The sequence below is a fragment of the Sarcophilus harrisii genome, chromosome 1 (assembly GCF_902635505.1).
Source record: "Sarcophilus harrisii chromosome 1, mSarHar1.11, whole genome shotgun sequence".
Taxonomy (NCBI): Eukaryota; Metazoa; Chordata; class Mammalia; order Dasyuromorphia; family Dasyuridae; genus Sarcophilus; species Sarcophilus harrisii.
This window is the reverse complement of record NC_045426.1, coordinates 91689075-91714133: the sequence shown is the minus strand read 5'-3', so window position 1 is coordinate 91714133 and position 25059 is coordinate 91689075. Positions and strand designations below refer to the sequence as shown.

Genomic DNA, 25059 nt, shown 5'->3' with positions numbered 1-25059 from the left:
TGATCCATTCATTGATGCAAAACTCTTGCTCCAATAAGACAATACCATTTCCACTGATTGTCCCCAATATCTGGAATTCTCTTTATCCAGTCTACACCTCCTGGCTTCCCTGGCTTTCTAGACCTAAAATCCTTTTTCTTCCTCATCTAAAATCCCACCTTTTGCATGAAGACTTAACAGCTACCCCCTTGATTCTGGTACCTTCTCTCTGATATTGGATTCCTTCCAGTTTATCCTGCATTTCTCATTTACATATACTGTAAAAATTTGCCTGCGTTTGTTTCTTACCATTAAACTGAACTGTTTCAGAGCAGAGACTTTTACCTTTCTTTGTATCTACAGTCCTTAACACAAGGCCTGACACCCATTTTTTTGAGTTCGCCTCTTAGTGACCCTGTGGACCATAACACGGCAATGTTGTCGGTGGGATTTTCTTAGCAAAGATACTGGATGGAATTGCCATTTTCTTCTCCACTGAACTAAGGCAAACAGAGATTAAGTAACTTGCCCTGTTAAGTAACAGGTCAGATTTAAACAAAGGTTTTTCTCATTCCAGACCCGTGGCTCTGTCCATTTCATAGTAGGTGCTCCATGAATGTTTATTGATTTAACACTGACAGATAAATAAATGACAAAGCCAGATTCAAACCAGGGTGCTGAGACTCCAAATGTAATATTTATGTCATTCAATTAAGAGTTTCCTCTAGACTCTACAGAATGTGAAAACTCAGGCGCAGATTTGGAAGAGAGAAATTAAGAGGGCAAGCTCTTCAGTTTTATCTCACAGATGGAATTTCGGTCTGCCTCGGGAGATCTTAGGTAATTTTAAGCAATCAGTCCTGGGAAAAGTGACTTTCAATTTAGCTCCCCTCCCTTAAATAACCTAGGCTTTTTCCTCCAGTTCTAAAATTCTTAGGGCTACGCGTTAGCTCTCGCTTTGTTTTCTAGGTGATTCAATAGACCTTTCCGCAGTTAGCAATCTTGCGAGATCTCCCCTCCCGGAGGGCTTAATCTTTGGCTCGGCTCTGGGAGCACGTTATCTGGCCTCAAAGCATAGTCGGAATGCTTCCTCAGCTACCCCGGCTCAGCCAGGCTGCGGAGGCAAGGGGGGAGGAGAAGGCTGAGCAGCGCTCGTTCCATTGCGATCCAAGGCCCGAAGTCTCCTTTTAAGATTCTGAGGGAAAGATGGTTCTTACACGTTTTTCCATTTCTTCTTCATTCATTGCTTTTTGTAGGCGGGCCAAAAAACCCAAAGAAAGGGTATTTATCTGTGCATGAAGATGCGAGCCCAAAGAAGACGCCCACAACCTCCCATCTTTTCAGCCACTTTACTGTTATCTAAGAGCAAAACAACCTAAGGCTAGTTTTAAAACAAAACTTCTAGATGCCCAGTGGGAGGGAGGGGGAAGAGAAAAGGTAGCTGCGATGGAGAACTACGACTCCCAGAATGCAACGTGTAAATTCCGCCGGATTATGCTGTTGCTTTGAGTAGCTCGCAAGGCATGCTGGGATCCACCTAGCCATCCACAAGATCTCTTTTTCCTTTTTCCTGTTTGCCCTTCCCCCATCCTTACTTCCGCTTCTCGTCCTTGGCCCCGCCTCTTCTTGAGAGGTCTAGTGCCGGAGCAGTTCTCCGACAGTCTTCCCTCCTTGCATTCTCATTGGTTAGGGCTCCCTGCCCTTCAGGGGGGTGGAACGGAGGCCCGTTTTCTGATTGGTGACTTGGGTTTGGCGCCAACTAGGAAAGGTGGGCGGGGCCGCAGCGGTACTCTGCGAGCGGCTACCGCGAAATACCCGAGCAGCTGGGGCAGGAGGTCCGCCGGGCCCTGGTGCGGTCTCACCCCCGGTCCCTGCCGCTCTCTGCCGCCACCGCGTCTGGGCTGACTGAGCGGAAAGAAGGCGGGCCGGATTTGCGACCCCGGCTTGAAGTTATCCACCTACCCCTCCACCCGGTCCTTCTTTTACACTGCTGCGCCCGCCCCGTTTTGTTTGGGTTTAATCCTCAGGTTGTCGGCGCCTGCCCGCGCGGCCCTGGAACCCCAGGCGTGTGGGCATCGTTCGTTCGCTCCCTGAGGAACCCGCCCGCCCCGCTTCTCCGTGCCGCCCGCGTCCCTGAACCTCGGGGTCGTGTTTGTGTTTGACCCGCGGGTGGCCGGGCCCGCGCGCGCGCGCCGCGCTCCGGGAGGCGGTGGGGGCAGCGCGGCGCGGGACAAGGCGGGCGACCCAGCTGGGGGCGAGGGAGGGAACGAGAGGCGGCGCCGCCGCCGCCGCCGCTGCTCCGGATGGAGCTGGGCCCGGAGCACCCGCACCGCCGCCGCCTCCACTTCGCCTGCAGTTCGCCACCAGCCGTCGTCAAGGCCCTGTTCCCCGCCGGCCCCGGGGGCCTGTCTCCGGTCACCAACCTCGCAGTCACCATGGACCAGCTGCGGGGCCTGGGCAGGTGAGAGGGGGCGGCCTGCCCCGGAGCCCCGGAAACCTCCCTTCTGCCCGCCCTTTCCATGTGCCCGGGGCCCAGGCACCCCGCCTCCCCCTGGGTCTGCCGAGGTCCTCCCTCCCCCTGCTCTCTCCTTCTCCCCGTCCTGCACACACCCCCCGCCACGGAAGTTCTAGCCCAGCTCCCCCCCCCACTCCGGGCATACCCAGCCCCCCCTTCCTCCCCAGCCGCCCCTCCCCCATCCTGTTGGGACGAGGCCCCGGGACGGTGCCAGGAGTTTGCTTTTGGAATCGTAGGCCCTTGGTCTTCCAGCCCTGGCCCGGCTCCCCGGCAGCCCTGTGACCTTAGGCACGTCACTGCCCTTCCTGAGCCCGCTTTCGCCCGTAACACGAGGGCTCGGTTCGAAAGCTCCCCCAAGGCTCCTCCCCGCTCCAGATCCCACCCCAGTCCCTCAGCTTCCCCCCTGCCAAGCAGACCCTGATCTTCCTCCCCTCCCGAGGGGAGCAAGCACCCCTGACGTGCCCTTACCCATTCTCGGCTTCCTTGCTTCCCCATTCTGTTCCCCTGCACCCTTCCCTTCCCTTCCCGTTCGGCTCATGGCTGTCCTCAAGAATCCCTCATCCTAACTTCGTTCCCCACATTGCACCCCCAGCTCCGCCCTGCCCTGCCCTCAGCTCGTGGCTTCCGATTAATCCCCCCCTTTCCTCTCTGCCAACTTCCCTATGTTCTAAAACCTGCATTTCTTGCCTTCCTACCCACGCATTCTACCACCCTCCAACAGAAGGAATAGTTCTTCCAATATAAGCATTCCGTTTCCCTTGTTTAAGACACGTGTTTAGTTGGTCGGTGTTATTAGCCACAGTCGCTTAGCGTGTGGCCTGGGATCTGTCACCTTGCCCACACACAGTGCTTGAGTAGGTCCAAGAAATGTCTTGGAGAAGGGCCAAATCGAAGGCTTTTCTTGAAACTTGACCTATTATTAATTACATGTTTCCTCTTGTTCCCTTCTCTTTTGATTCCTATTAATGCTGGTTTCCATTGCAGTCTTGCTCTGAATTCCCCCAAATAAACAAAAATCCACGAATAAGGCTGCTTTCTCCGCGGAGAGGGGGCCAAGGAGCCTTGGGTGACATTCTTAAAGGACTTTGAATCCCATCTTTAGGGCTGTTCTGGGAATTATTGGCCTCCAGAGCTCATTCTGTTAAGGAATTGTGATTGGCAGGCGGGTGCCCTCTTGGGACACAGGTGGAGCCAAACCAGACATTAAATAGTTTGGAATTTTCCCTCTGATTCACTGATAAGCCATAGTCTATGGGGAAGAGAATTCATCTTTTTTTTTTGACAGATTCAAAAAATAAAGAATTGTATGATTTTTGTTTATAGTGAATGTGAACCTCAGCTGGAAATGAAAAACAGCAGCAGTCTACAGCGGACAAGCTCCTCGGAGTCTACAGATTCAGGTACACTTTCATTTGGCATTCCACAGATATTTATTGTCTGTGTTAGGGAAGGCCTTATAAAGTATTCTAAGCCCCTCTCCTTTTCAAGAAGTTTCTAATTTGATAAAGGCGGTATGATGTGTATGTAAATAGAAGGTAAGGAAGTATATATAAGTGTCCTAGAGATAGTAAAATATGAATATATTAGTGAAATAGCAAGGAGGAGGAGTTCCTCCTTGCAGAAGGGATCAGGAATTATAAAAAGTGTCTGAGAACAGGTTAATTTTCAGTAGGAAGAAACAGATTGGAGTAAAGTGGCCCTCTAGACAAAGAGAATGAAAAGTGTGATCAGAGACTTGTTGAATATTAAAGGAAGGCAGGGAAAAAACGCAATTTTCCAGAGAATTTCTATACATTTTTATTAAAATGATCCATTTGACAGAACAAGAAGAGTACTTGGAGCTAAAGTTAATTCCCTTCAAATTTCCAGTATTCATGGAATTCATGTTGCTGCTTGGAAGGGGAATAGGAAATGACAAATGGTTTGAAAGTGGGTGTGGGTTAGATCTTCTGCCTTTTCATAGTGAGAATACCATGCCTGGGTATCATTTTTTTAGACATGAAATCAGGACCCTACCAAATCTAGTAACTCTTTAACTAGGGTTTGTTCCTGGTACCCTGGCTAGATGAATAAATTAATCTGAATTAGAGACTGGTACTGTTTGACCAGATGTAGTCTGCTTGCAGCAGTGGTGACCATGTGCTTGCTTCTGGTATAGGGAAGGCAGATAGCATGAATATTAACCATAAACCAGATTATTCATACCTGAATAATCAGAAGGTGGCTTTAACAATTAGCCTAGCCTACTTTTCCCTTAAATCTTGCTTCACTTTTGGTAATTCCAGAATGGAGGAAAATAGTAATGTCTCCTTCAGAGGCAACTAGGGGTGGAGTCAATAGAGCTCCAGGCTAAGGTTCAGGAAGACTTTGGTTCCAATTCTGCCTCACACATTTGCTAGCTTCATGATCCTGAGCAAGTCACCCAACCTCTGTCTGCCTTAGTAGTCTTACATGTAAAATGAAGGTGATAATAGTAGCACTTTCCTCCCAAGATTGTGAGATAACATACAGGGTTTGGCAAATTTGCACTATCTAAATGCTAGCTGTTATTATTTAGAATACATGGAAAGTGCTGCCATATACACCACTCCATATTACAACTTAAACCAGTTGATGCCCAGGACAGAACCAGTCCTGCCCATCATTGCTTCAAAGAGCAGGTAATTACAAAACTGTTCACCCTGATGTTCCTGAGAGATCCTAACTATTTTAAACACTAGCCTTTTAAAAGTTTGGAATGGTTTCAGATGAGATGCTCAGTTATTAATAAAAGGAATTAAAATGTTATAATAACTACTTACAGAGCAGCTGAATCATGATGACCCCGTAATAAAGACTTTTTTCCCTCCCCTAACAGGTTTTTGTCTAGATTCTCCTGGGCCCCTGGATAGAAAAGAAAAGTAGGTATCTCCTTCTTTAAATACCAAATGAGAATATTATAAGAACCCTGACTGGGTAGGAATCTAAATTGAGATCTCCCAGATGAATGCTATTGCCATACCCTTGTTTTATACCCATTGGCCCCTAAATGGTTGAAGCTTCTGAACCAATCTATTCTCCTTCCAGACACCACCATCCTATACACACACATACTTATTTTAGTTTTAAGTATAAGTACTCAAATCTGTCATGTTCTCATAATTCTTGCCTTAAAACAGAAGTTCATAACCTAGGATCCATGAACTTTAAAAATATCTTTAATATATTTTTTTAAAATCTTGTTAAACTATTTGAATATGGTTGATTGTTTTTGTTGTTTTATGCATTTCAAAACATTTTTAAAGTGACTTCATAATCTTTACCAGTTTGCACATGGGCTTTGTAACAGAAAAAAAAAGATTTTAAAACCCCAGTCTTTGTTTCAGCACAGTTGTTTTCCCAAAAACCTTAAGGTATTTTGGATTGGCTGAATTTAGAGAATTGGTTTTCTCTATCTTTTTTTCCCTCAGTAATAATTTATTTTTGCAATTACATGTAAAAGCAAGTTTTAACACTTTTTTGTAAGATTTTGAATTCCAAATTTTTGCTTTCTTCCTTTCTCACTCTCCTAGATATGTTATACATGTACAGTCGTTTTAAACAAATTTCCATGTTTATCATGTGAAAGAACAATCAGGACAAAAGGGAAAAAATCATGGGAAAGAAAAAGCAACCAAATAAAAAGGTGAAAATAGTATGCTTTGATCCAGATTTAGTCTCCATAGTTCTTCCTCTGGATGTGGAAGGCATTTTCCATCTCAAGTCTATTGTAATTGTCTTGGATCACTGTATTGCTGAGAAGAGCTGAATCTATCATAGTTGATTATCACATAGTCTTGCAGTTAATATGTACAATGTTCTGGTTCTGCTCACTTCATTCAGCATCAGTTCATGTGAGTCTTTGCAAGCTTCTCTGAAATCAGCCTGCTGATTTCTTATAGAATTATATTCTATTACATTCACAAACCATCGTTTATTCTGCCAGTGTTCTTTTTCCTTAGACATTTAGGTAAATGGGTTTGCTTAAAAGGAAAAAATTAATTTGTTTGCCATTGAATGTTGAATCACTCAGCTAATCTGAACACACCTTCATTTATTCTATTCTTATTACAGCTTTGAAAAACCCATGAGGAGAATAAACTCCCTACCAGTAAGTTATTTTCCTTTCCCTCAGTATGAATGACTTTGGGCTTAAATGTTATTATGTCCATCAATGATCTTGTTGGGAAAGAAGTGACAGTAAGTGTTACAAATTTCACTGCAAATAAATTCTTGCAGATAATAAAGAATCACCTCTTGTTTCCATAGAGAAAGGGAGGGGAAAAAACCTCCCATCTAAGTAATCTTCAATAGAACTGGACCACTAAGTCTGTAACCATTTTTATTTCTATTTATAAGTATTCTGGCTCAAACTAGAGGTGATTTCTCTCTTCCAATGATATTATAATATCTTGAATTGTCCAAGTAGGCAAGTCTGAGAGGGTTATTACCAAGTATGTTTTGATAAAAATATGGAGAGCTAGGGGAGGGGGTGGGGAGGTAAGAGGTGAAAAATTGGAACAAGAGGTTTGGCAGTTGTTAATGCTGTAAAGTTACCCATGCATATATCCTGTAAATAAAAGGCTATTAAATTAAAAAAAAAAAAAAAAAAAAGATAAAAATATGGAGAGGAAGAAATTAGTTTTTTTTTTGATGAGTGCCTAAAGATTTTGAAATCATTGTTTAGATTGTTTCTAGTTAGCTAAATTTTTATTTGAATAACCAAATTAAGTAAGGAGATTTTACTGAGGTCTCCATAACTTTACTGATTTCTAATTTATTCTTGCCACTTTGATAGCAGAAACTCCTGGGGTGTAGCCCTGCCCTAAAGAGAAGCCATTTTGATTCATTTGACTGTGATATCTTCCAACTAAATGATCATGATGAAAACAAAGAAAATGTGAGTATGACTTTAAAGTATTAAGTCACAAATTAATTAATTTGTGAAAACAAAAAGCATTAGTGGCTTGTGGGAGATTTGAATTTTCCAACCACATAACAAGAAGCCTTGGGGGTAATTGCCAAAACATCTACACATTATCCTATCCACAGAATTGGAAAGAACAAGGAGATTGAACCTTGTTAGGACTCAGGTATCAAAGGTCATTTTATAGTAAAGTCCAGAGGTACTTCCCAAAGTTTAAACTCCCATGACAACAGCGCCCTCTGCAATTTAACCCCATCTTACTTTTCTAAACCTATTACCTACCTCTCCCAATATGTACACTCCAGGCTAGGGATGGGGAAACCTTTTTTCTGCCAAGGGCCATTTGGGTATTTATAACTACATTCACGGGTCATACAGATTTGTCAACTTTTAGAACTCAAACAGTGAAAGGTTGTTGTACCTAGCTTGCAACTCATCATCACCTGTAGTTGCCTTAGCAAATGATTTTGTGCACCTTATACAGTCCATGGGCCAGTGATTCCCCATTCCTGCTCTAGATAAAAGTAGTTCTCATAATCCCCTGTTCATATGTTCATATCTGGTGCTGTAGACAGTTTTAATACATTAAGGTGTTAAATGTAGTGGGTACTATATTTCCTAGACAACATTTGCCAGGGACTAGTCTCTGGTATAAGCCGATTCTTACCTTGAAGACTTAGTTTAAGAAGCATTGTGGTTGATTTTCCATGCTCATGCCTAGCAAATGGACAGTTAGAAGATTCTCAGCAATAAAATATAAAGAATAGCTTGAGAAGCTTTGCTTCTTCATTACAAAGTTAATAGAAACAAGACTAGGTAGTTTTAATAGACCTGATTTCATCACTGTAAATGCTAGGGGACTATGCACATTCTTTTGTTTATCAGTGATAACACTGATATCTTTTGGTTCCACAGATTATATCTTTCTCGTAATAAAATCTGAACTCTTAATTTTTAGGAAGTCATATGAGGTAGTTGTGATATAATAGCTCACCTGATCTATATCTGAATTTATGGGACAGACATGGAGGATGGTAAGAAAGATCTTAAAATCAGTAATGCTGTCCTGTAGGAGGTCTTTGAGTTTAAGAAGCCAACAAGACCTGTACCCCGTGGCCCTCTTCATGGACTTGGAGAGGTCAAAGATGTCTTCACCCAAAGACAGAATTCGGCCCCTGCTCAAATGGTATGTCCTCTTTGCTTTGATTTGCTTGAGTTCTGTCAGTTATAAGGAAATTCTGGGGCCTTTTCCATAAAATGTATGTACGCTTTAGGCTCTGGGACTATCTTGTGGCTGAAACTCAAATCACTTGCATGCAGACCTGACAGTCTTTGGCACTATATTCCCTGGAGCTGGCCCCTCCATGTAGTTGGAGGATTTGGACCTAGAATTTGGCATGAACAGGAATCACATGTTGCATGTCTTTTCTGTTTCTTAGAGACTGAAAATAGGTCATGCTCTCTAGACATCTCTGATCTGTCTGTGAATAATGGTTCTTTAGTGGTACAGGAGTATGCTGCCACTGATGGTTGTAATGAGAAAAGGGTTTAGCTGTCTTAGTTGGACTAGGTGGACCCTTATCATTGGTGGTATTGCTGAGGGGTAGGTTTTACAGGTTGATTTTCTAAAAGTAAAATGTATATTGCAATGGTGAATATTCCTAGTTTAAGAACTAGGACTCCTTATTTCATTTCTGTTAAATCTTGAGTTGCCCTTCTCCCTGTAGGAATATTTCAGTGTAAAAAGCTGAGCCAGTTATTTAGACCTAAAGCTTTACTTTGGTAGATTATTTATTGAAAGTCAATATTGATCCCATCCTCAAGAAGCTTATGTTTTAGGGATCTGTTTCACAATGCACTCTAATGCAAGTTAGAAGGAGATAAACCATAGAAAATGAAATGCTTTTGACTGGGAGAACCAGGGAAAGTTTCATAGTACTGTCTAAGCTGGGCATGGTGCCTACTTCTAAGGACTTGACATTCTACTAAATAAAATACAGCATGTTTTATAAAGCATATAAAATACAAGTGATTTGGGAGAATAGAATAATCCAGAAAGGTGTCTCAAAGCAGATAGCATTTTGAGCTAAGTTTTAAAGCAAGCTGAGGGTTTTAAGAGCCCAAAAGAAGAAGGGAAAGCTTTCTAAGCATTGAATGTCTGCAAGAACATGGAGGAGAGCAAATGTAGTGTCACAAATAGGTAATAGTAAGAAGGCTGGTTTGTTTACAATATAGATTACATGAGGGTGGGGGAAACACATAATTAGCTCTGAAAGAGGAGATGAAACAAAAATTGGATTCCAGAGATAGAACATCTAAGACCTGGCTGCAGTGGTAGCTAGCGAGAAGTATCAAGGGTAACACCAGGTCTTGACCAAGTCCCCTTGATCTATTGAAAGGAGTAGCATTTAATTTGATCTATTCTTTCTTTTTCTTTCTTTTTTTTTTTTTTTTAAACAAAATCCATGAATTATAGTTTTCCACCAATGAGAAGGATAACAGTGAACTTGCAAACTACTTCCCTGTCTTCTTGCCACAATCTCCTCTGACCTCTCTGGCTGATGAGGATGATGGATTCCTAGAAATACTTGATGGAGAGAACCTCAAGGTACCTTCCTTTCCCTCCACCTCCAAACGTCATCTGAGCTTTCCCAGGAGTGCTATAACATACTTTGCTCTTATGGAAATGAATTCAAGGTTCAAATTGGGTGAGGTGTATATTAAGTATGTGAGGATACTAGATATTGTTGGACAGGCTGCTTAAGAATTCTTGATGAATCAAGTTTCAGGGCAAAAATAATAAGATAACAATATTTTTAAGTCTCGTGATGTTAACTATAAGTGCCATAAAAATTCAGAACAGGACAGTTGTCAGATGAAGATGGTATCAGCTAGCTTTGTTTTGAAGATTGAGTAGTATATATAGTCATTGAAATGAAAGAAAAGCATACTGCGGGGGAGGGGAGGCACATTATATAGAGCTTTGCAATAAAGCCAGAAATAAAATAAAACTTAGTTGTATTAATTTTGGCTTTGTGAATTGAAGAAAGCCCTTTGAATTAATCATCTCATATTTCCTTTTCTTTGAAGTGCTTTTTAATAGGTAATAAGTAATAGAGGTAGAGCATCAGATATCACCTATCCCGTGAGACTAGCAGGCCTGATCACAATGCCAAAGACCAAAACTATAGTGTAGTTAATTTTGGAGTGAGAATATAAGTAAGAATGGATTGTTTGCTTGCTTGTTTCCAGAGCAGTATTACTGACCTCTGCCAGGTTAACTGTTGCAAAATGTCACAGTTGATCCTTTCATATATCCCACCTCAAAAGCAGATATCCCTTAAAGAGGCAATACCCTCTTCTTCCTCTAGACCTATTATCTTAGAATCACACTAAGCTATTCAAACCGTTTACAATGATCTCATTTTATTTTATTTTTTAAAACATATTTTCTTCCTCATTCAGAATGATGATGAAACTTCATCATGCATGTCAAGCCTTTGGACAGCTCCCCTAGTAATGAGAAGAACAGCAAACCAAGTAAGTCATAGTATTTTTGACTGAAATTCTTGAAGAACTTGGAGCTAAAGGTCTGTGAATATGCTAAATAGATAATTCCTGGCTTCAGTCAGACATCTAGATAGATCATATATAACCTTGAGTCCTTGCATCTTTCTCCTACTCTTGAGGCTGCTTATATATATTTCTCATAGCATCTACAAATGCTATGGTCCTGTAGTATGCTCTAGCTCTTCAAGGGCAGTAATCTTTCACCTTTTTATAATTTGTGGATTTTGAAACAGTTTAACATTTCATTTAATCCTTATAAATCTGCCTTCATGTGTTAATTTTTTTATCAAATACTGGCTACTCCTATTACAGGAAAGGAAAGACCTCCTAGAATTTTATTTGCTTTGAAGAGATTCCTTCCATAATTTCTTGGGGACTTTTTTTTAAAACATGATAGAAATATATGTTAAATCTAATGTATGCATAGGTATTTATACAATTATTGTGCTGCACTAGAAAAAAATCAAATCAAACCAGTAAAAAAAAAAAAAAAAAAATTGGAACTGATTTGAATCATCTCATTCTTGAAGAGAGTTATATCCATCAGAATTGATCATTTTATAGTCTTCTTGTTGCCATGTACAATGATCTCCTGGTTCTGCTCATTTCGTTTAGCATCAGTTCATGTAAGTCTCTCCAGGCCTCTCTGAAATCATCCTGTTGGTCGTTTCTTACAGAACAATAATATTCCATATTATTCATATACTATTAGTTATTCAGCCATCCTCCAATTGATGGGCATCCATTTAGTTTCCAGTTTCTAGCCACTACAAAAAGGGCTATCACAAACATTTTTGCACATGTGGGTCCCCTTTCCTCCTTTAAAATCTCTTTGGAATATAAACCCAGTAGAAAATACTGCTGGGTCAAAGGGTATGCACAGTTTGATAACCCTTTATAAGCATAGTTCCAAATTGCTCTCCAGAATGTCTGGATCCGTTCACAGTTCCACCAACAATATATTGGTGTTCCACTTCCCCCACATCTCCTGCATCATTCGTCATTATCTTTTCCTGTCATCTTAGCCAATCTGAGAAGTGTATAGAGGTATCTCAGAGTTGTCTTAATTTGTATTTCTCTGATCAATAGTGATGTAGAGCTCCTGTTCATGACTAGAAATAGTTTCAATTTCTTCATCTGAAAATTCTATTCATATCTTTTTACCATTTGTGAATTGGACAAATGATTTAAATTCTTATAAATTTGAGTCAATTCTCTGTATATTTTAGAAATGAAGCCTTTATCAGAACCTTTGAATATACCAGTTTATTCCCTTCTAATTTTGTCTGCATTAGTTTTGTTTGTACAAAAATGTTTTAACTTAATAATCAAAATTATCTATTTTATCATTCTTTACGTCTAGATCATGCACCTATTTTGACCTTATCTTGGTGTACTGTGTTAAGTGTGGGTCAATGCCTAATTTCTTCCATACTAGTTTCCAATTTTCTCAGCAGTTTTTGTCAAATAGTAAATTCTTATCCCAAAAGCTGGGGCCTTTGGGTTTGTCAAACACTGGATTACTATAGTCATTGACTGTTTGGTCCTGTGAACCTAACCTATTCCACTGATCAATTAGTCGATTTCTTAGCCAATACCAAATAATTTTGATGAGCATTATTTTATAATACAGTTTTAGGTCTGACACAGCTAGGCCATGTTCTTTTTTTTAATTCCCTTGAAATTCTTGACCTTTTTTGTTCTTCCAGATGAATTTTTTTGTTATTTTTTCTGGGTCAATAAAATAGTTTCTTGGGAGTTTGATTGGTATAGCATTAAATAAATAGATTAGTTTAGGTAGTATTGTTATCTTTATTATATTCGCCCAGCCTATCCAAGAGCACTTTGATATTTTTCCATTTGCTTAGATCTGACTTTATTTGTATGGAAAGTGTTTTGTAGTTTTGCTCATATAGTTCCTGACTTTCCCTTGGCAGATAGATTCGTTGGGGACTTTCGTGTTCAAATTATATGCCACTGAATTATAAATATTGGAATGATAATCCTTACTGCCCTGGTCATTTGCAGCCCTTCAGATCACAGACGTAATATGCTTGTTTATTGGATTGAATTTATTACATTTCTGGTCCTTGAAACAGGCATAAAGCACAATTACTCTTACATTATAGAAGCATGAGGGACATAGAAGAGTATGAATAAGGTATTTCCTTTTGAGTACCTGGTGTTGTTTTTACAGGTTCATACTGTTTAATTATAACTTCTGTCTTTTGGCCACTCTTTGACTACAACCTGGTGCAATTAATCTTAAAATTGATTCTTAAACAGAGTTTGGGAGAATAACCAAAGAAGCAGCTCTGATTCTGGGTCAGTAAAATTGAGGACAGTTAGAAGAAAGCAGTCATTTCTGACTTCTTACACCTGCCTGCATAATAGCTGCTCAGGGTGGTTTCAGCATGAGGAAGGCTGGAAAATTATTCTATTCCCCATTGAGATACCAGCTACTTCTCATTGATTCTGCTGATCCTTGCAATTGGTATGTTGTTCTCAGGGTAAACGGTGTAAGCTGTTTGAATCCTCATCTACACCCAGCACCATAACCCGTCCTATGCTGAAGAGACTGGAACGTTCTTCTGAAGATTCCCCACCAGAAAATACAAAAAGGAGGAGAAGCACAGTAGAGGAACCTACTGAAGAAGCAGTGAAACTCGATGAGGTTTGTTTGGTTTTTGTACTGACAGAAGATTATATTTATATATATATATTCTGTTGCTATCTTATTCTCAATACTACAAATGATGTAGTATTTCTATTACATTATTTTATGCTTTCATTATTTGCTTTATATACCATTTGAATCTCTTCTTTCTACACATATAATTTCTGAGGCCTTTTGATTTCCACATAGTACCTTAACTATATATAGTCAGTTCTACAAATAGCATATCTAATTTAAAAAAAAAAAAAAAAAAACCTTGAAGGAACTGGAAGGTGAAGTGATTGGGGCTTCAAAATTTTACTCAGCTAATCAATTGAGTGAGAGTTCTACATGAAGCTACCTGGGAAGAAAAATCTAGCTTGCCTTTTGGGTTTTTTTGTTGTTTGGTTGGTTAGTTGGGTTTTTATTGTTGTTTTGGTTTGGTTTTGGGGTGTGGAGTTTTTGTTTTGAGTCCTTATTATAAGATCAAACTGGATGAGAAACCATATTCTGCTTATGATTGTCTTATTTTATTCACTCAACACACCCAGAGTTAGTCTCCCAAAAAGGATAGAAGAACTTAGAAAATCAAAAGGCCTCTCTCTTTCAAAGAAAAGATACATATGTATATCAAATATAATCTACAACTCTGTTTCATACATGTTACCAATCAGTTTGTGTTCCATTTAAACACTAAGTCTGAGCATTTAGCACCTACCTATTTTTGTTTTTTGATTTGGCAGGAGAAAGACTGGATACTATATGAATCTTTTGTTGGTTTGTGTTTTTCCACTAAAGTTTAAAGAGACGAGAAATAATTTTATTCATTGAAGATACTGGGATTGAACCATATAAGATATTAACTTCTGCTTTCATAACTAGTTGACACAAAATTCTACTTTTGAGATAGATTGTTGAAAATAAAGTAAATCTTTCTACTTATTTTGTTTTATAAAATGAATTGCTAAAATGGGGTAATAGGCACTCTCACTGGAAAACATAAAAACACTATAAATTTCCTAAAAGTTGAACATTTGTGGAACCTTTTTAATATTTTTAACACATTTTTTTAAAAATGTGTGTCCCTTTTCACCTATTCTAAGATTTTAAGAATATATTTTTCAAATGTAGATTCCATAGTCATCATTTCTTATTATAGTGATAATCCATTACATTTATATGCCACGGTTCATTTAGCTAACCCCCAAATGATAGTTTCCCCATGTATATACACTTTGCTTCATTTACTTTTTTGCTATCACAAGAGCTCTATGAATATTTTAGTACATATGTGACCTTTCTGTCTTTTAATCTTCTAGGAGATAGTATCTGTGAATCAGAGTATGGAAATTTTAGTCATTTATTTAGTATAACTCCAGGTTGCTTTCTAGAATAATTGGAACCATTCATAGGTGGTAAATCAGTGAAAAATTATTTATTAATTATTAACTATGTGTGAGTCTTTTAACAGTTGTTGAATATTGAGGAACACCTTAGTTCTAAATTCTTGAGAAAAATGGCTCTTTTTTAAGTCAAAAATCCTAAGTCTCAGGAATCATTCCCTGTCATTGTGGTTTTGATACAGAACCTGCAACCAGCTCTATCCCAGTCTTCCACAGAAGAGACCATCAAGAGCATTTTGGACAGTGACCAGAGGGACCTCATTGGTGATTTCTCAAAGGTAATCTCCTTGGAATCAAAAGCCTTTCGTTCATAAGTTCAGGATGGTGTTGGAAAACAGAGAACGCTTAAGTGTGTGTGTGCACCCAAGAGGAATTTTTGGACTTAGAGTAATATTGATGAATCTTAAAGAATGGACAGGCTAGCAGTTTTCCAGATTTTGTTGATGCCTTGGAGATTCAAGTGAGAGTGGAAGAAAAGCGTTAAGGGCAGAGCTGGGCCTGGAGTCAGGAAGACCTGAGTTCAAATCCTGCCTCAGACACTTAGTAGCTGTGTGACCATGGGTAAGTCACTTAGCTCTGTTTGCCTCAGTTTCCTTATCTATAAAATAAGGATGATGATATTAACTTATATTTTAGCATCAGTGTGAAAACCAAATGGTAGACAACTTTAAGGCATTTAACATAGTGCCTAGTACACAGTAAACATTATAAATGTTGATTGCTTTCCCATCTAAACTGAGGTCGTTGTTAGTTGGCCCAGTCCATTTGAGCACAATCATTATCCCTGACAGCAGCACTGCCATTTTGGAAAACAAATCTTAACCAGGAGTGGCCCTACACCCCCTGCTGTGGAACGTGACACCAGGAGATAGCCAGCTAACAGTGGCTGCTCTGCTTGTACTCCATTAGAACTGAACATAGGTGTTTGTATGAAGTTTTGTTTCTTGCCTCTTCAGTGGGTGGGACAGAGAGAGAAGGAAAAAAATTTGGACCTAAAAATAAAATAATACAGAATTTTTACTTTTCTTTCTCCTTTCTTCTTTTCCCTCCTCATCAGTGTTTTACTTCTCACCAACATTTTCTTCATTCTATCTTCTTTTTTTTTCAGTCCCTCCCTCCTTTTTATCTCTTTGCCCTTCTACTTTTGTCCTCTCTTGTAATTAACTTCCCCCTTTCAATAAGTGTCCTCATGAGAGAGGAAGTGTGATACAGTAGAAAGAACATTAAACTTGGAACCAGAGGACCTGAGTTCAAACTCTGGCTCTTCCACCTGTGTGAGCCTGGACAGGTCACTTAACCTTTTGGGACTCAGTTGCCATCGTTGTTTGGTGTAATTGATGTCTGAGGCACCTTCTTACCTATATTGAGGAGTTTAACTGAACTTGATATTTGATGGTTCTATTTCAATATTAGTTTGCTTTATGATCATCTCTGTATTTTATCTTATACATTTAAAAATGTTCTATAGGCTTCTCCAGACTGAGGTCTGACACAAAGGACTTCTGATAGAAAGTCATTGTAACAGTGTCTATAGAACCTTAGGGGTAAGAGAAATAGGTCATTTCTGTGCATATAGGTAACCTACATTAAAAGTAGCATCTTGTTGAAATAGCTGGTCACAGAGGAAGAGTAGCTATACCTTAGTGTAAAAGACCTGCTTATGAACTGATCAGCTGAGCTCTGTGGGGAGAGTTGAGCTGTTTGTAGCAAAGGAAAAATAAGCAGCTTAACTAATTTGCCTTATATCAATAACTGAGCCAGAAAGTGGTCATACTTGCTTGTGCCTGCAAAAACATAGTGCTAATGTTTTTAATTCCATTTTTGTTTTAGGGTTACCTTTTTCACACAGTTGCGGGGAAACATGAGGATCTAAAATACATTTCTCCAGAAATAGTAAGTAATTCCAAAGAGTTCAGCCACACACAAAGTATTCGAGTCATTAACTCCTAGAAAATGCTAAAACTAAATTTTTTTCTGCCTCTCCCCAATCTCTTTCCTCAGATGGCATCTGTATTGAATGGAAAGTTTGCAAATGTAATTAAAGAGTTTGTCATCATCGACTGCAGATATCCATATGAATATGAAGGAGGCCATATCAAGGTATGGACTAGAGCTGGCATCCAGCAGGGGGGCATCTTAGCTGATATTCTAAATTTAAAATGGATTTAATTCCATAGAATGCAATCTCTCCCTCTCTGGTTGAATTTGACTAATGTGATCTCTGTGTACTATCTCTCCCTTCCCATTTCCCTCAACCAATATTTACTGATGTGCTAGCTAGAGAGGGGATCCCCTTGCAAGCAGGGACCCACTGAAAGTCCCTTGTGTGACTAAAAAGTTCTGGTCTTCTTGGACCATTTACCTCCATTGTGTTCTGTGATCCTTCACTTCCTCCTCAGTTCTCCTAGTCTGTCACCATTGATCAGATTTCACTTCAGTCTTTAATCTGTAGTCAGCTATTTCAATAATACAAGAATTTCTATCCTCGAATCTCTTATTTTCATCCTGCTAATACCCAGCCCTGGATAAACCCTAAGCACTCATCTTTTCCAATCCTACTAAGTAGTATAAAAATGCAGGAGAAAGTAAAGAGATCCTGTTGACTGGATCAACACATAGAAATTTATACTTTCTGACCTTCACTGAACTCTCATTTCTGTAGGACAGTTCTTTTTTATTCGTTTCTTTTGATTATCTCATAGAAAGATAATTGTTGTTCCAAATATCTGTCATTTTCTCCCACCTCAACAGATTACCCACTTTACTAAGAGAATTGAAGCCATTTTGGGGAATTGCTGGCTTTCTTTCTCTACATTTGAACTTCCCTTTTTTTACCCATTCTTTTTTCCTGTTCTAAGGAAACTAGATGGCACAGGCCCTTGTCCTGGAATCAGGAAGACATATCTTCCTTAAGTTCAAATCCAACCTCAGCAGCTTATTAGCTATGATCCTATACAAGTCACTTCACTTAGTTTGCCTCAGTTTCCTCAACTGGAAAAGAAAATGGCAAACCACTTTAAATATCTTTGCCTAAAAAACCCAAAAAATCACAAAAGAGTCACAAAAAGCCTGGACACATGAAAAAATCAACAAAACATAACCATTCTTTGACTCTGCTGTTTCCTCAAACTGTCATCCTGTTGTCTATTTCATTGTTAAACAAAAGTAGTCAATACTTAACCACAAGCCCCCTAAAACCAGACTTCTGTCCTCACTATTTTACTGACTTTACATTCTCCATAGTCAATCATAGGATCCATAATGTAGAGATAAAAGTGGTGTGAGCAATGATTTAGTCCAAACCTTTGTTTTTTGGATGAAGAAAACTGTTTTCTTCACTTACTTTTAAGCGAGAAGATTACAACAGTAGTAAATAACAAGATTCAAAAGTAAGTTCTCTGATTCCAAATCTAGCTCTTTCCACTGTTCCACAATGCTTCTTAATTGCCAGATTTCATATTTTCCTCTCTTTGGTGTTTCTGAAGAATTTGATATTGTTGATCACCTTTATTTCTAGTTATGTCCTTTTCTCTAAAATTCCATGCTTTTGTTTTCTTGTTGTGCCTCTTTCTTCTGTCTGTTATATAATCTGTGCCTTGAAAAAACTTAGCTACTCCCAGCTTAATTATTAACGATGATTTAATAAATGTATTAATTTATTATTTTTATTTATTATAATAAAAATAATTTATTATTATTTATTAATAAATAAATAATGTCCTGGTGACTTAATAAATGTCTGGCTCTAACCCCAGCCTCTTCCCTGACCTTTGTTTCCACATCTCTCTCTGCTTGCTAAATAACTTAACACTCAAATTCAACATGTTTAAAAAGCAAACTGATCTCTCTCCCCATCCAAAAAAAAAACCCAGCCCATAACTTAGCTATTCTTATTAGCAACATCAGAGATATTCTTGACTTTTCTCCTTTTATCCCTTCCTGCTTTTATTCTCTTTACTTCCCCATTCTATATTCCATTCTGCTTTCATAGTAATTTTACTAATATACAGTTTCTGGACATCCAAGATTGTTCACAGGATTGCCCTTTGCTTAGCCAGAATCCTCACTGTGCCCCAGTATTGTCTGGTCTTCTGCCTCTGAACTTTGGCCCATACTCCTACCATAGCTAAGAGACTATGTTGTTTTTATCTATCTCCTTTTACCTAGAAAGCTGTATCATAGATTGTATGTGCTTAATAAATTTTCAATCACATTTCTTATTCTTGCTGGCTCATGATTTTTACTTTTAGCTCGTTTTGTCCAGTCTTATTAGGTCAGATGACAGCATAAGTGGGGGCAGCTATGTCTTGGAAATTGGTGAAATATCTTGGGTGGAAGGAGGAGGTGTGATAGGCAGGTTATGTCTCCCAAAGGCTTTTGCTTCTACTCTGACCGGGAAACAGGTTTATGGATCCTTAGTAGCTCTTTTATTGGCTTCTTTCTAGGGTGCAGTAAACTTACACATGGAAGAAGAGGTCGAAGCCTTCTTGCTCAAGAAACCCATCAGGCCAACAGATGGCAAACGTGTCATCGTTGTTTTCCACTGCGAGTTTTCTTCAGAGCGTGGGCCCCGGATGTAAGTTAACTGGGCACTTACTCTCAGGTGCAAACTGAAGATTTTTTTTTTCTTCATGGGTTAAACTTTTAAGAATGTTACTGAAACTTCACTTATTTAGAGAAATGATATTTGTAAACAGTTAGAGCTATCCATACTTGAAATAGGTTGCCCAGAGGGATAGTAGTAAAAATTATTTTTCAGTTAGATTGCATTGGTGACTCTCTGGGATTACATCACATTCTTTTCCCCCCCTCCCCCCATCTCCCTTAATTTTTATTTTTATTAAAGGTTTTTAATTTTCAAAAGATATGTATGGATAAATTTTCAACATTAACCTTTGCAAAACCTTGTGTTCCAATTTTCTCCCCTCCCTTAGATATCAAATAATCCAATATATGCTAAACATGGCAAAAATATATGTTAAATAAATGTTTTTTTAAAATGTTAAATATATATACACATACATATTTATACAATTATTTTGTTGTACAAGAAAAATCAAATCAAAAAGGGAAAAAATGAGAAAGAAAATAAATGCAAGTAAACAACAAGAAAAAGAGTAGAAATGCTAGCTATATTGTGGTCCACACTCAGTTCCCACAGTCCTCTCTCTGGGTGTAAATGGCTCTCCATCACAAGATTATTGGAACTAGCACCAGTTATCTCATTGTTGGAAGGAGTCACATCCATCAGTATTGATCACCATATAATATTGCTGTTGCTGTGTACAACAATCTCCTAGTTCTGCTTATTTCACTCAGCATCAATTCATATAAGTCTCTCCAGGCCTCTCTGAAGTCATCCTCCTGATCATTTCTTACAGAACAATAGTATTCCATAAAATTCATATACCATAACTTATTTAGCCATTCTCCAATTGATGGGCATCCACTCAGTTTCCAGATTCTTGCCACTACAAAAAGGATTGCTACAAACATTTTTGCACAAGTGGGTCCCTTTCCCTCCTTTAAGATCTCTTTGGGATATAGGCCCACTAGAAACACTGCTGAGTCAAAGGATCTGCACAGTTTGATAATTTTTTGAGCATAGTTCCATATTGCTCTCCAGAATGATTGGATCCATTCACAACTCCACCAACAATATATCGGTGTCCCAGTCTTTGCACATCCCCTTCAACATTCATCATTGTCTTTTTCTGTCATCTTAGACAGTCTGAGAGGTGTACATCACGTTCTTTATCTTGCTCAAATTTGAGCCAAGAATTTCTAGAAAATAACTCATTTTCATATTTGAGACCTTTATTCCTTATTTTTGTTTTTATGTATTATGAATAATATTGTATTGTATATCCCAGAGTCACATAGCTAGGAAATGTTAAGTGTCGGAGAACAGATTTGAACTCGGGTCCTCCTGACTTCAAGGCTAATGCTCTATCCAGTGCCATCTAACTGTTATTAAGACTTTATTCCCATTATTGTTCTATAAGAAATGACCAGCAGGATGATTTCAGAAAGGCCTGGAGAGACTTACATGAAATGATGCTGAGTGAAATGAGCAGGACCAGGAGATCATTATATACTTCAACAATGAGATGAACCAAATCAGTTGCAATAGAGTAATAATGAACTGAACCAGCTACACCCAGCAAAAGAACTCTGGGAGATGACTATGAACCACTACATAGAATTTCCAATCCCTCTATTTTTGTCCGCCTGCATTTTTGATTTCTTTCACAGACTAATTGTACTCTATTTCAAAATCCAATTCTTTTTGTACAGCAAAATAACTGTATGGACATGTATAAATATATTGTTATTAACTTATACTTTGACATATTTAACATGTATTGGTCAATCTGCCATCTGGGGGAAGGGGTGGAGGGAAGGAGGGGGAAAGTTGGAACAAAAGATTTTGCAATTGTCAATACTGAAAAATTACCCATGTATATATCTTGTGAATAAAAAGCTATAATTTTTTTAAAAAGAGATTTTATTCCCAATATTCTCCACATCCTCACTTCTGGTACTAAGTTTAGAAGTGTAGAGATTAGATATGTTTGATATCTCGTAAACTGGCACCAACCAATCCTAATTAATGACTCAGATGGTACTTCTCATAAATACCAAAATGCCACCAAAAATTTTCCAAAATTGTTGTTTCGTTACTGATGCCTTAAAACAGAGGTATTTGTTTGTCAAGTGAGAGAGACATTAAGGGTGTGAGAGTCATTACAAAGCACAGTAAATATAGTTCGGAAATTTCACAGCCTAAGCAGCTAGGTGAACATGGGATGGTCTGTGTTTATTATATTAGTCAGTCATACCATTATTTTCCATTATTTCTTAACTCTGAAGTGGACTTTTCAAATAAGATTCTTTTTACACACACACATCCCACTTTGTAGTAGCTACAGCCTTCTGGTGCTAAAGAATGAATATTAGTAGTTCAGAAATAATGGTAATGCACAGAAGCAATAATAAGATTTTCCTTCTTCCCTCAACTATTTCCTTTGGTTTTTTTCCTCTTTTTCCAGGTGCAGATTTGTGAGAGAGCGGGACCGACTAGATAATGAATACCCCAAACTCCACTATCCTGAGCTATATGTTTTAAAGGGAGGGTACAAAGACTTCTTTTTGAAGTGCAAGGTAAGACTGTCCCAGAGCTGCCCCTGTCAGTGATATTGTTTCACCCATCCATGGGGTAGTAAGAGCTCATAATCTTACATGCTCTGGGGAACTCCTTTTGAGAGGCAAAGACTCAGCTGAATTCTTAACTTCAAGACTGCTCAGATTGGGAGGTTCTGGTACCAGAGGAATTAGAAGCAATGTATGTTCTTGTCCTGTAAATCCATGAGCTTTGATGTGAGGAGGAAGGGATGTGGTACAATGTCCCTTTGGACAATCAGACCCCAGTTCCACAAATGTTACTTTGCTCCCATCTCCTGTTACATAGAGCACTGTATCTGGATATTGTAAAGAACAGCAATTGTCCCCATGCACTTGACATTAAGTCCAATGCTGAGTTATATCCTTTTCTCTTGCCAGTCATACTGTGAGCCCCCAAGCTACCGTCCTATGCACCATGAAGATTTTAAGGAAGACCTGAAGAAATTTCGCACCAAGAGCCGGACATGGGCAGGAGAGAAAAGCAAAAGAGAAATGTACAGTCGCCTAAAGAAGCTCTGAGGATGGGGCTCCTTGGACAGCAGCCGGAGAACCCCCTGCTCCGTAGGAGCCTGAGGAAAGGGGCCAGCTGGAGAGATTTTTCTGGATACATCTGCAAGCCTACTCACTTCACTCATGTGCCATCCATCGTCACCTGGGTCTTGATTATGAGAGCCTCCTGCCATTATCCTGTTGACAACTCTCTTCCTGTCCCCTTGGACCTTTTTAAGATACTTTGATGGAGACTAGGAATACTGTGGGAGGGTGGGGGGAACGATGGTTTGCTGCTACTTTTAAGTTACCTCGTGGAGCTTACTAGGAACTGGTATCAACGCTCAGATAAAATCGGTGGCGCTGAGGTGGCCTAAGGTCCCCAGCAGTCAGATTTGTACTTCGAAGGCTTCTTCTTCAAGTGACTTTGGTTGTCTCCCTCCAGTGCAGCTAATCTGTGGCAGTCATAATGAAACACTGGGTTTGAGGGATGGGGACCGAGGGGTAGGAACAAGGGAATTGTTGCACACAATGGTGCTGCTGACCAAATACCAAAGACAATCTGAGAAGAAAGGATCTTTATTGTGTACAACTCCTAAGTATTAATTTATTCAAACTTGTCAATCACTTTATATTTTTTCTTAACTTCTGGATCATTAGGTCAAAATACTGCCTTTCCAAGAGGAGTATTATTCTAGGGACTGCCTTGGACCCAGAGCCTACTTTTATTTTATTTTATTTTTTTTTTTTAAAGAAAAGAGAAAATACTAGATGTTCACAGACTGGTTTGATTAGTGATGAGATAAGGAATAAGAAGATGAAGTAACTTTCTAAATCCCAGGAAGTTTGTAAGTAGGCCTGGTGGTTGCTTCAAACCAAGAGTAAGATGAAGCTCTGTGATTGAGATGGTAAGTGAGTGTCAGACTTGACTGTAGCCTCGTGCTAAACCTTGTAACTACTGTTGGAAACTCCCAAAGCCTCAAGCTTTTAATGACTGTCCCTTCAGCGCTGCTGTCTGCGTAGAACTGGGTTTTTACCATTATCTTAGAACAGTGGGGCCTATTTGATAGATGCCCCTGCCATGCCTTAACTGTTCCTGAACCTTGCTGGAACAGAAGTTACGGTCAAGAAAGCACTTCAGTCAGCCTCAGCCAGATTGATCCCAGATCAGTGTTAGGACATTGTAGCACCTGTATTCCAGGGTAAGGGGTAGGAGAAAATAAGCTCTATGGCAAGAATACTTTAAAGTGTTTTGTTTTGTTTTGTTTTTTTTAAACAGTCCCATTTCATGGACCATGGGTTATCAAATCAGTGTTAGAGGAACTGCCTGCAATTTTCTGGGTGGAGGGGACAAAGGCTCTGGGCATTAAGAAAAAGGTTGGGAGTTGGTGTGGAATTGACCATACAGAATGTGTTTCTCAGGAGGGAGCCTGGTGGATCCTGAAGGTGAAACTTTCTGGGTTTATCATGTTTAAATTTGAGGGAAAGGGGATGGTAAATTTGTTTCCTATTACCCTCTTCTAGTCCTATGAAAATGGGGTCTTAAAAGGACCCTTGTGATAGGAGTTTGGGCTAGATCTTGATGTGCCAGAAAGAAAGCTGCTCTGGTATCTGTTCTTGTGTGTAGTAGATCTCTTGGTCGGCCTACACTACAGATAGCAGACCTCATACCATCTCTGGCTCTATTGGGATGCGGCCATGTTTCCTCAAACACAAATATTACCTTCTCTTTCCCTAACTTCCCCAAAAAAAAAAAAAAAAAAAAAAAAAGTAGGAGTAGAAGGTAGCATGAGAATCAATGATGTTGGTTACTGGTTGCTGCTATTTGTTTTGGGTTTGGGAATTGCGTTTAAATGTAAAGAAATCTTGTTGGAAAAAATATATGATGGAAAGGGGGAAAAGATCCCTCACACACACTCCTTGGCTTTGTCCCCAACCTGGTTTTGTCTGGACTGATATTGCCCAACTTGCTGGAGTGGGGAAGTTAATAATAGAGTTTGGGCTATATCAGCTAAGCCAGCATCAATAGACTCTTGCAGGCTGTGGAAATAAACAACCTATAACTCAAATCTTTCTGCCTCATTTTTGTTGGGATTATTATGTAATTGACTTGTTACCTTTCTTTGGGGTTCTGGGACTAGTAGATTCCTAAAGATGAGATAAGATTGAGACAGAAGGGATTTGTGGTACAGTTGTCAGATTATTTCTTGCATGTTAGGCTCTAAAAGTAGAAATATACAGAAATAGATGAAAAGTCCTGCAAGCATTGTTGCTAAAGAATATTGGATTCTGACCTAGATCTTAAAAAGATCATTTT

The 25059-nt window shown here is 39.3% G+C and overlaps 1 protein-coding gene across 4 annotated transcripts; it reads left to right on the top strand.

Annotated features, from left to right (window-relative positions):
- The first annotated feature begins 1728 nt into the window (after positions 1-1728).
- Positions 1729-24811, top strand: CDC25A (cell division cycle 25A). 4 transcript variants are annotated; one of them, XM_031961010.1, is made up of 15 exons: positions 1730-2440; positions 3818-3894; positions 5352-5394; positions 6587-6623; positions 7314-7412; positions 8512-8625; positions 9916-10047; positions 10905-10979; positions 13519-13683; positions 15251-15346; positions 16899-16961; positions 17070-17168; positions 19514-19644; positions 22121-22232; positions 22632-24811. In XM_031961010.1, the coding sequence occupies exons 1-15, from the start codon at positions 2283-2285 to the stop codon at positions 22770-22772; spliced, it is 1542 nt and encodes a 513-aa protein (XP_031816870.1). In that variant the 5' UTR covers positions 1730-2282; the 3' UTR covers positions 22773-24811. The 4 variants fall into 4 exon arrangements, with proteins under 4 accessions (XP_031816887.1, XP_031816870.1, XP_031816880.1 ...); XM_031961007.1 differs by having other exon boundaries at positions 1731-2440; positions 7311-7412; XM_031961027.1 differs by lacking the exon at positions 8512-8625 and having other exon boundaries at positions 1729-2440.
- The last annotated feature ends 248 nt before the right edge of the window (positions 24812-25059 follow it).

Excerpts from the sequence above, each read along its gene's own strand:
- CDC25A (XM_031961007.1), top strand. The coding sequence starts at position 2,283 with ATGGAGCTGGGCCCGGAGCACCCGCACCGCCGCCGCCTCCACTTCGCC. Across the intron at positions 2,441-3,817 it reads CAGCTGCGGGGCCTGGGCAG|TGAATGTGAACCTCAGCTGG; the intron begins GTGAGAGGGGGC and ends TTTTGTTTATAG. Across the intron at positions 8,626-9,915 it reads ATTCGGCCCCTGCTCAAATG|TTTTCCACCAATGAGAAGGA; the intron begins GTATGTCCTCTT and ends CATGAATTATAG.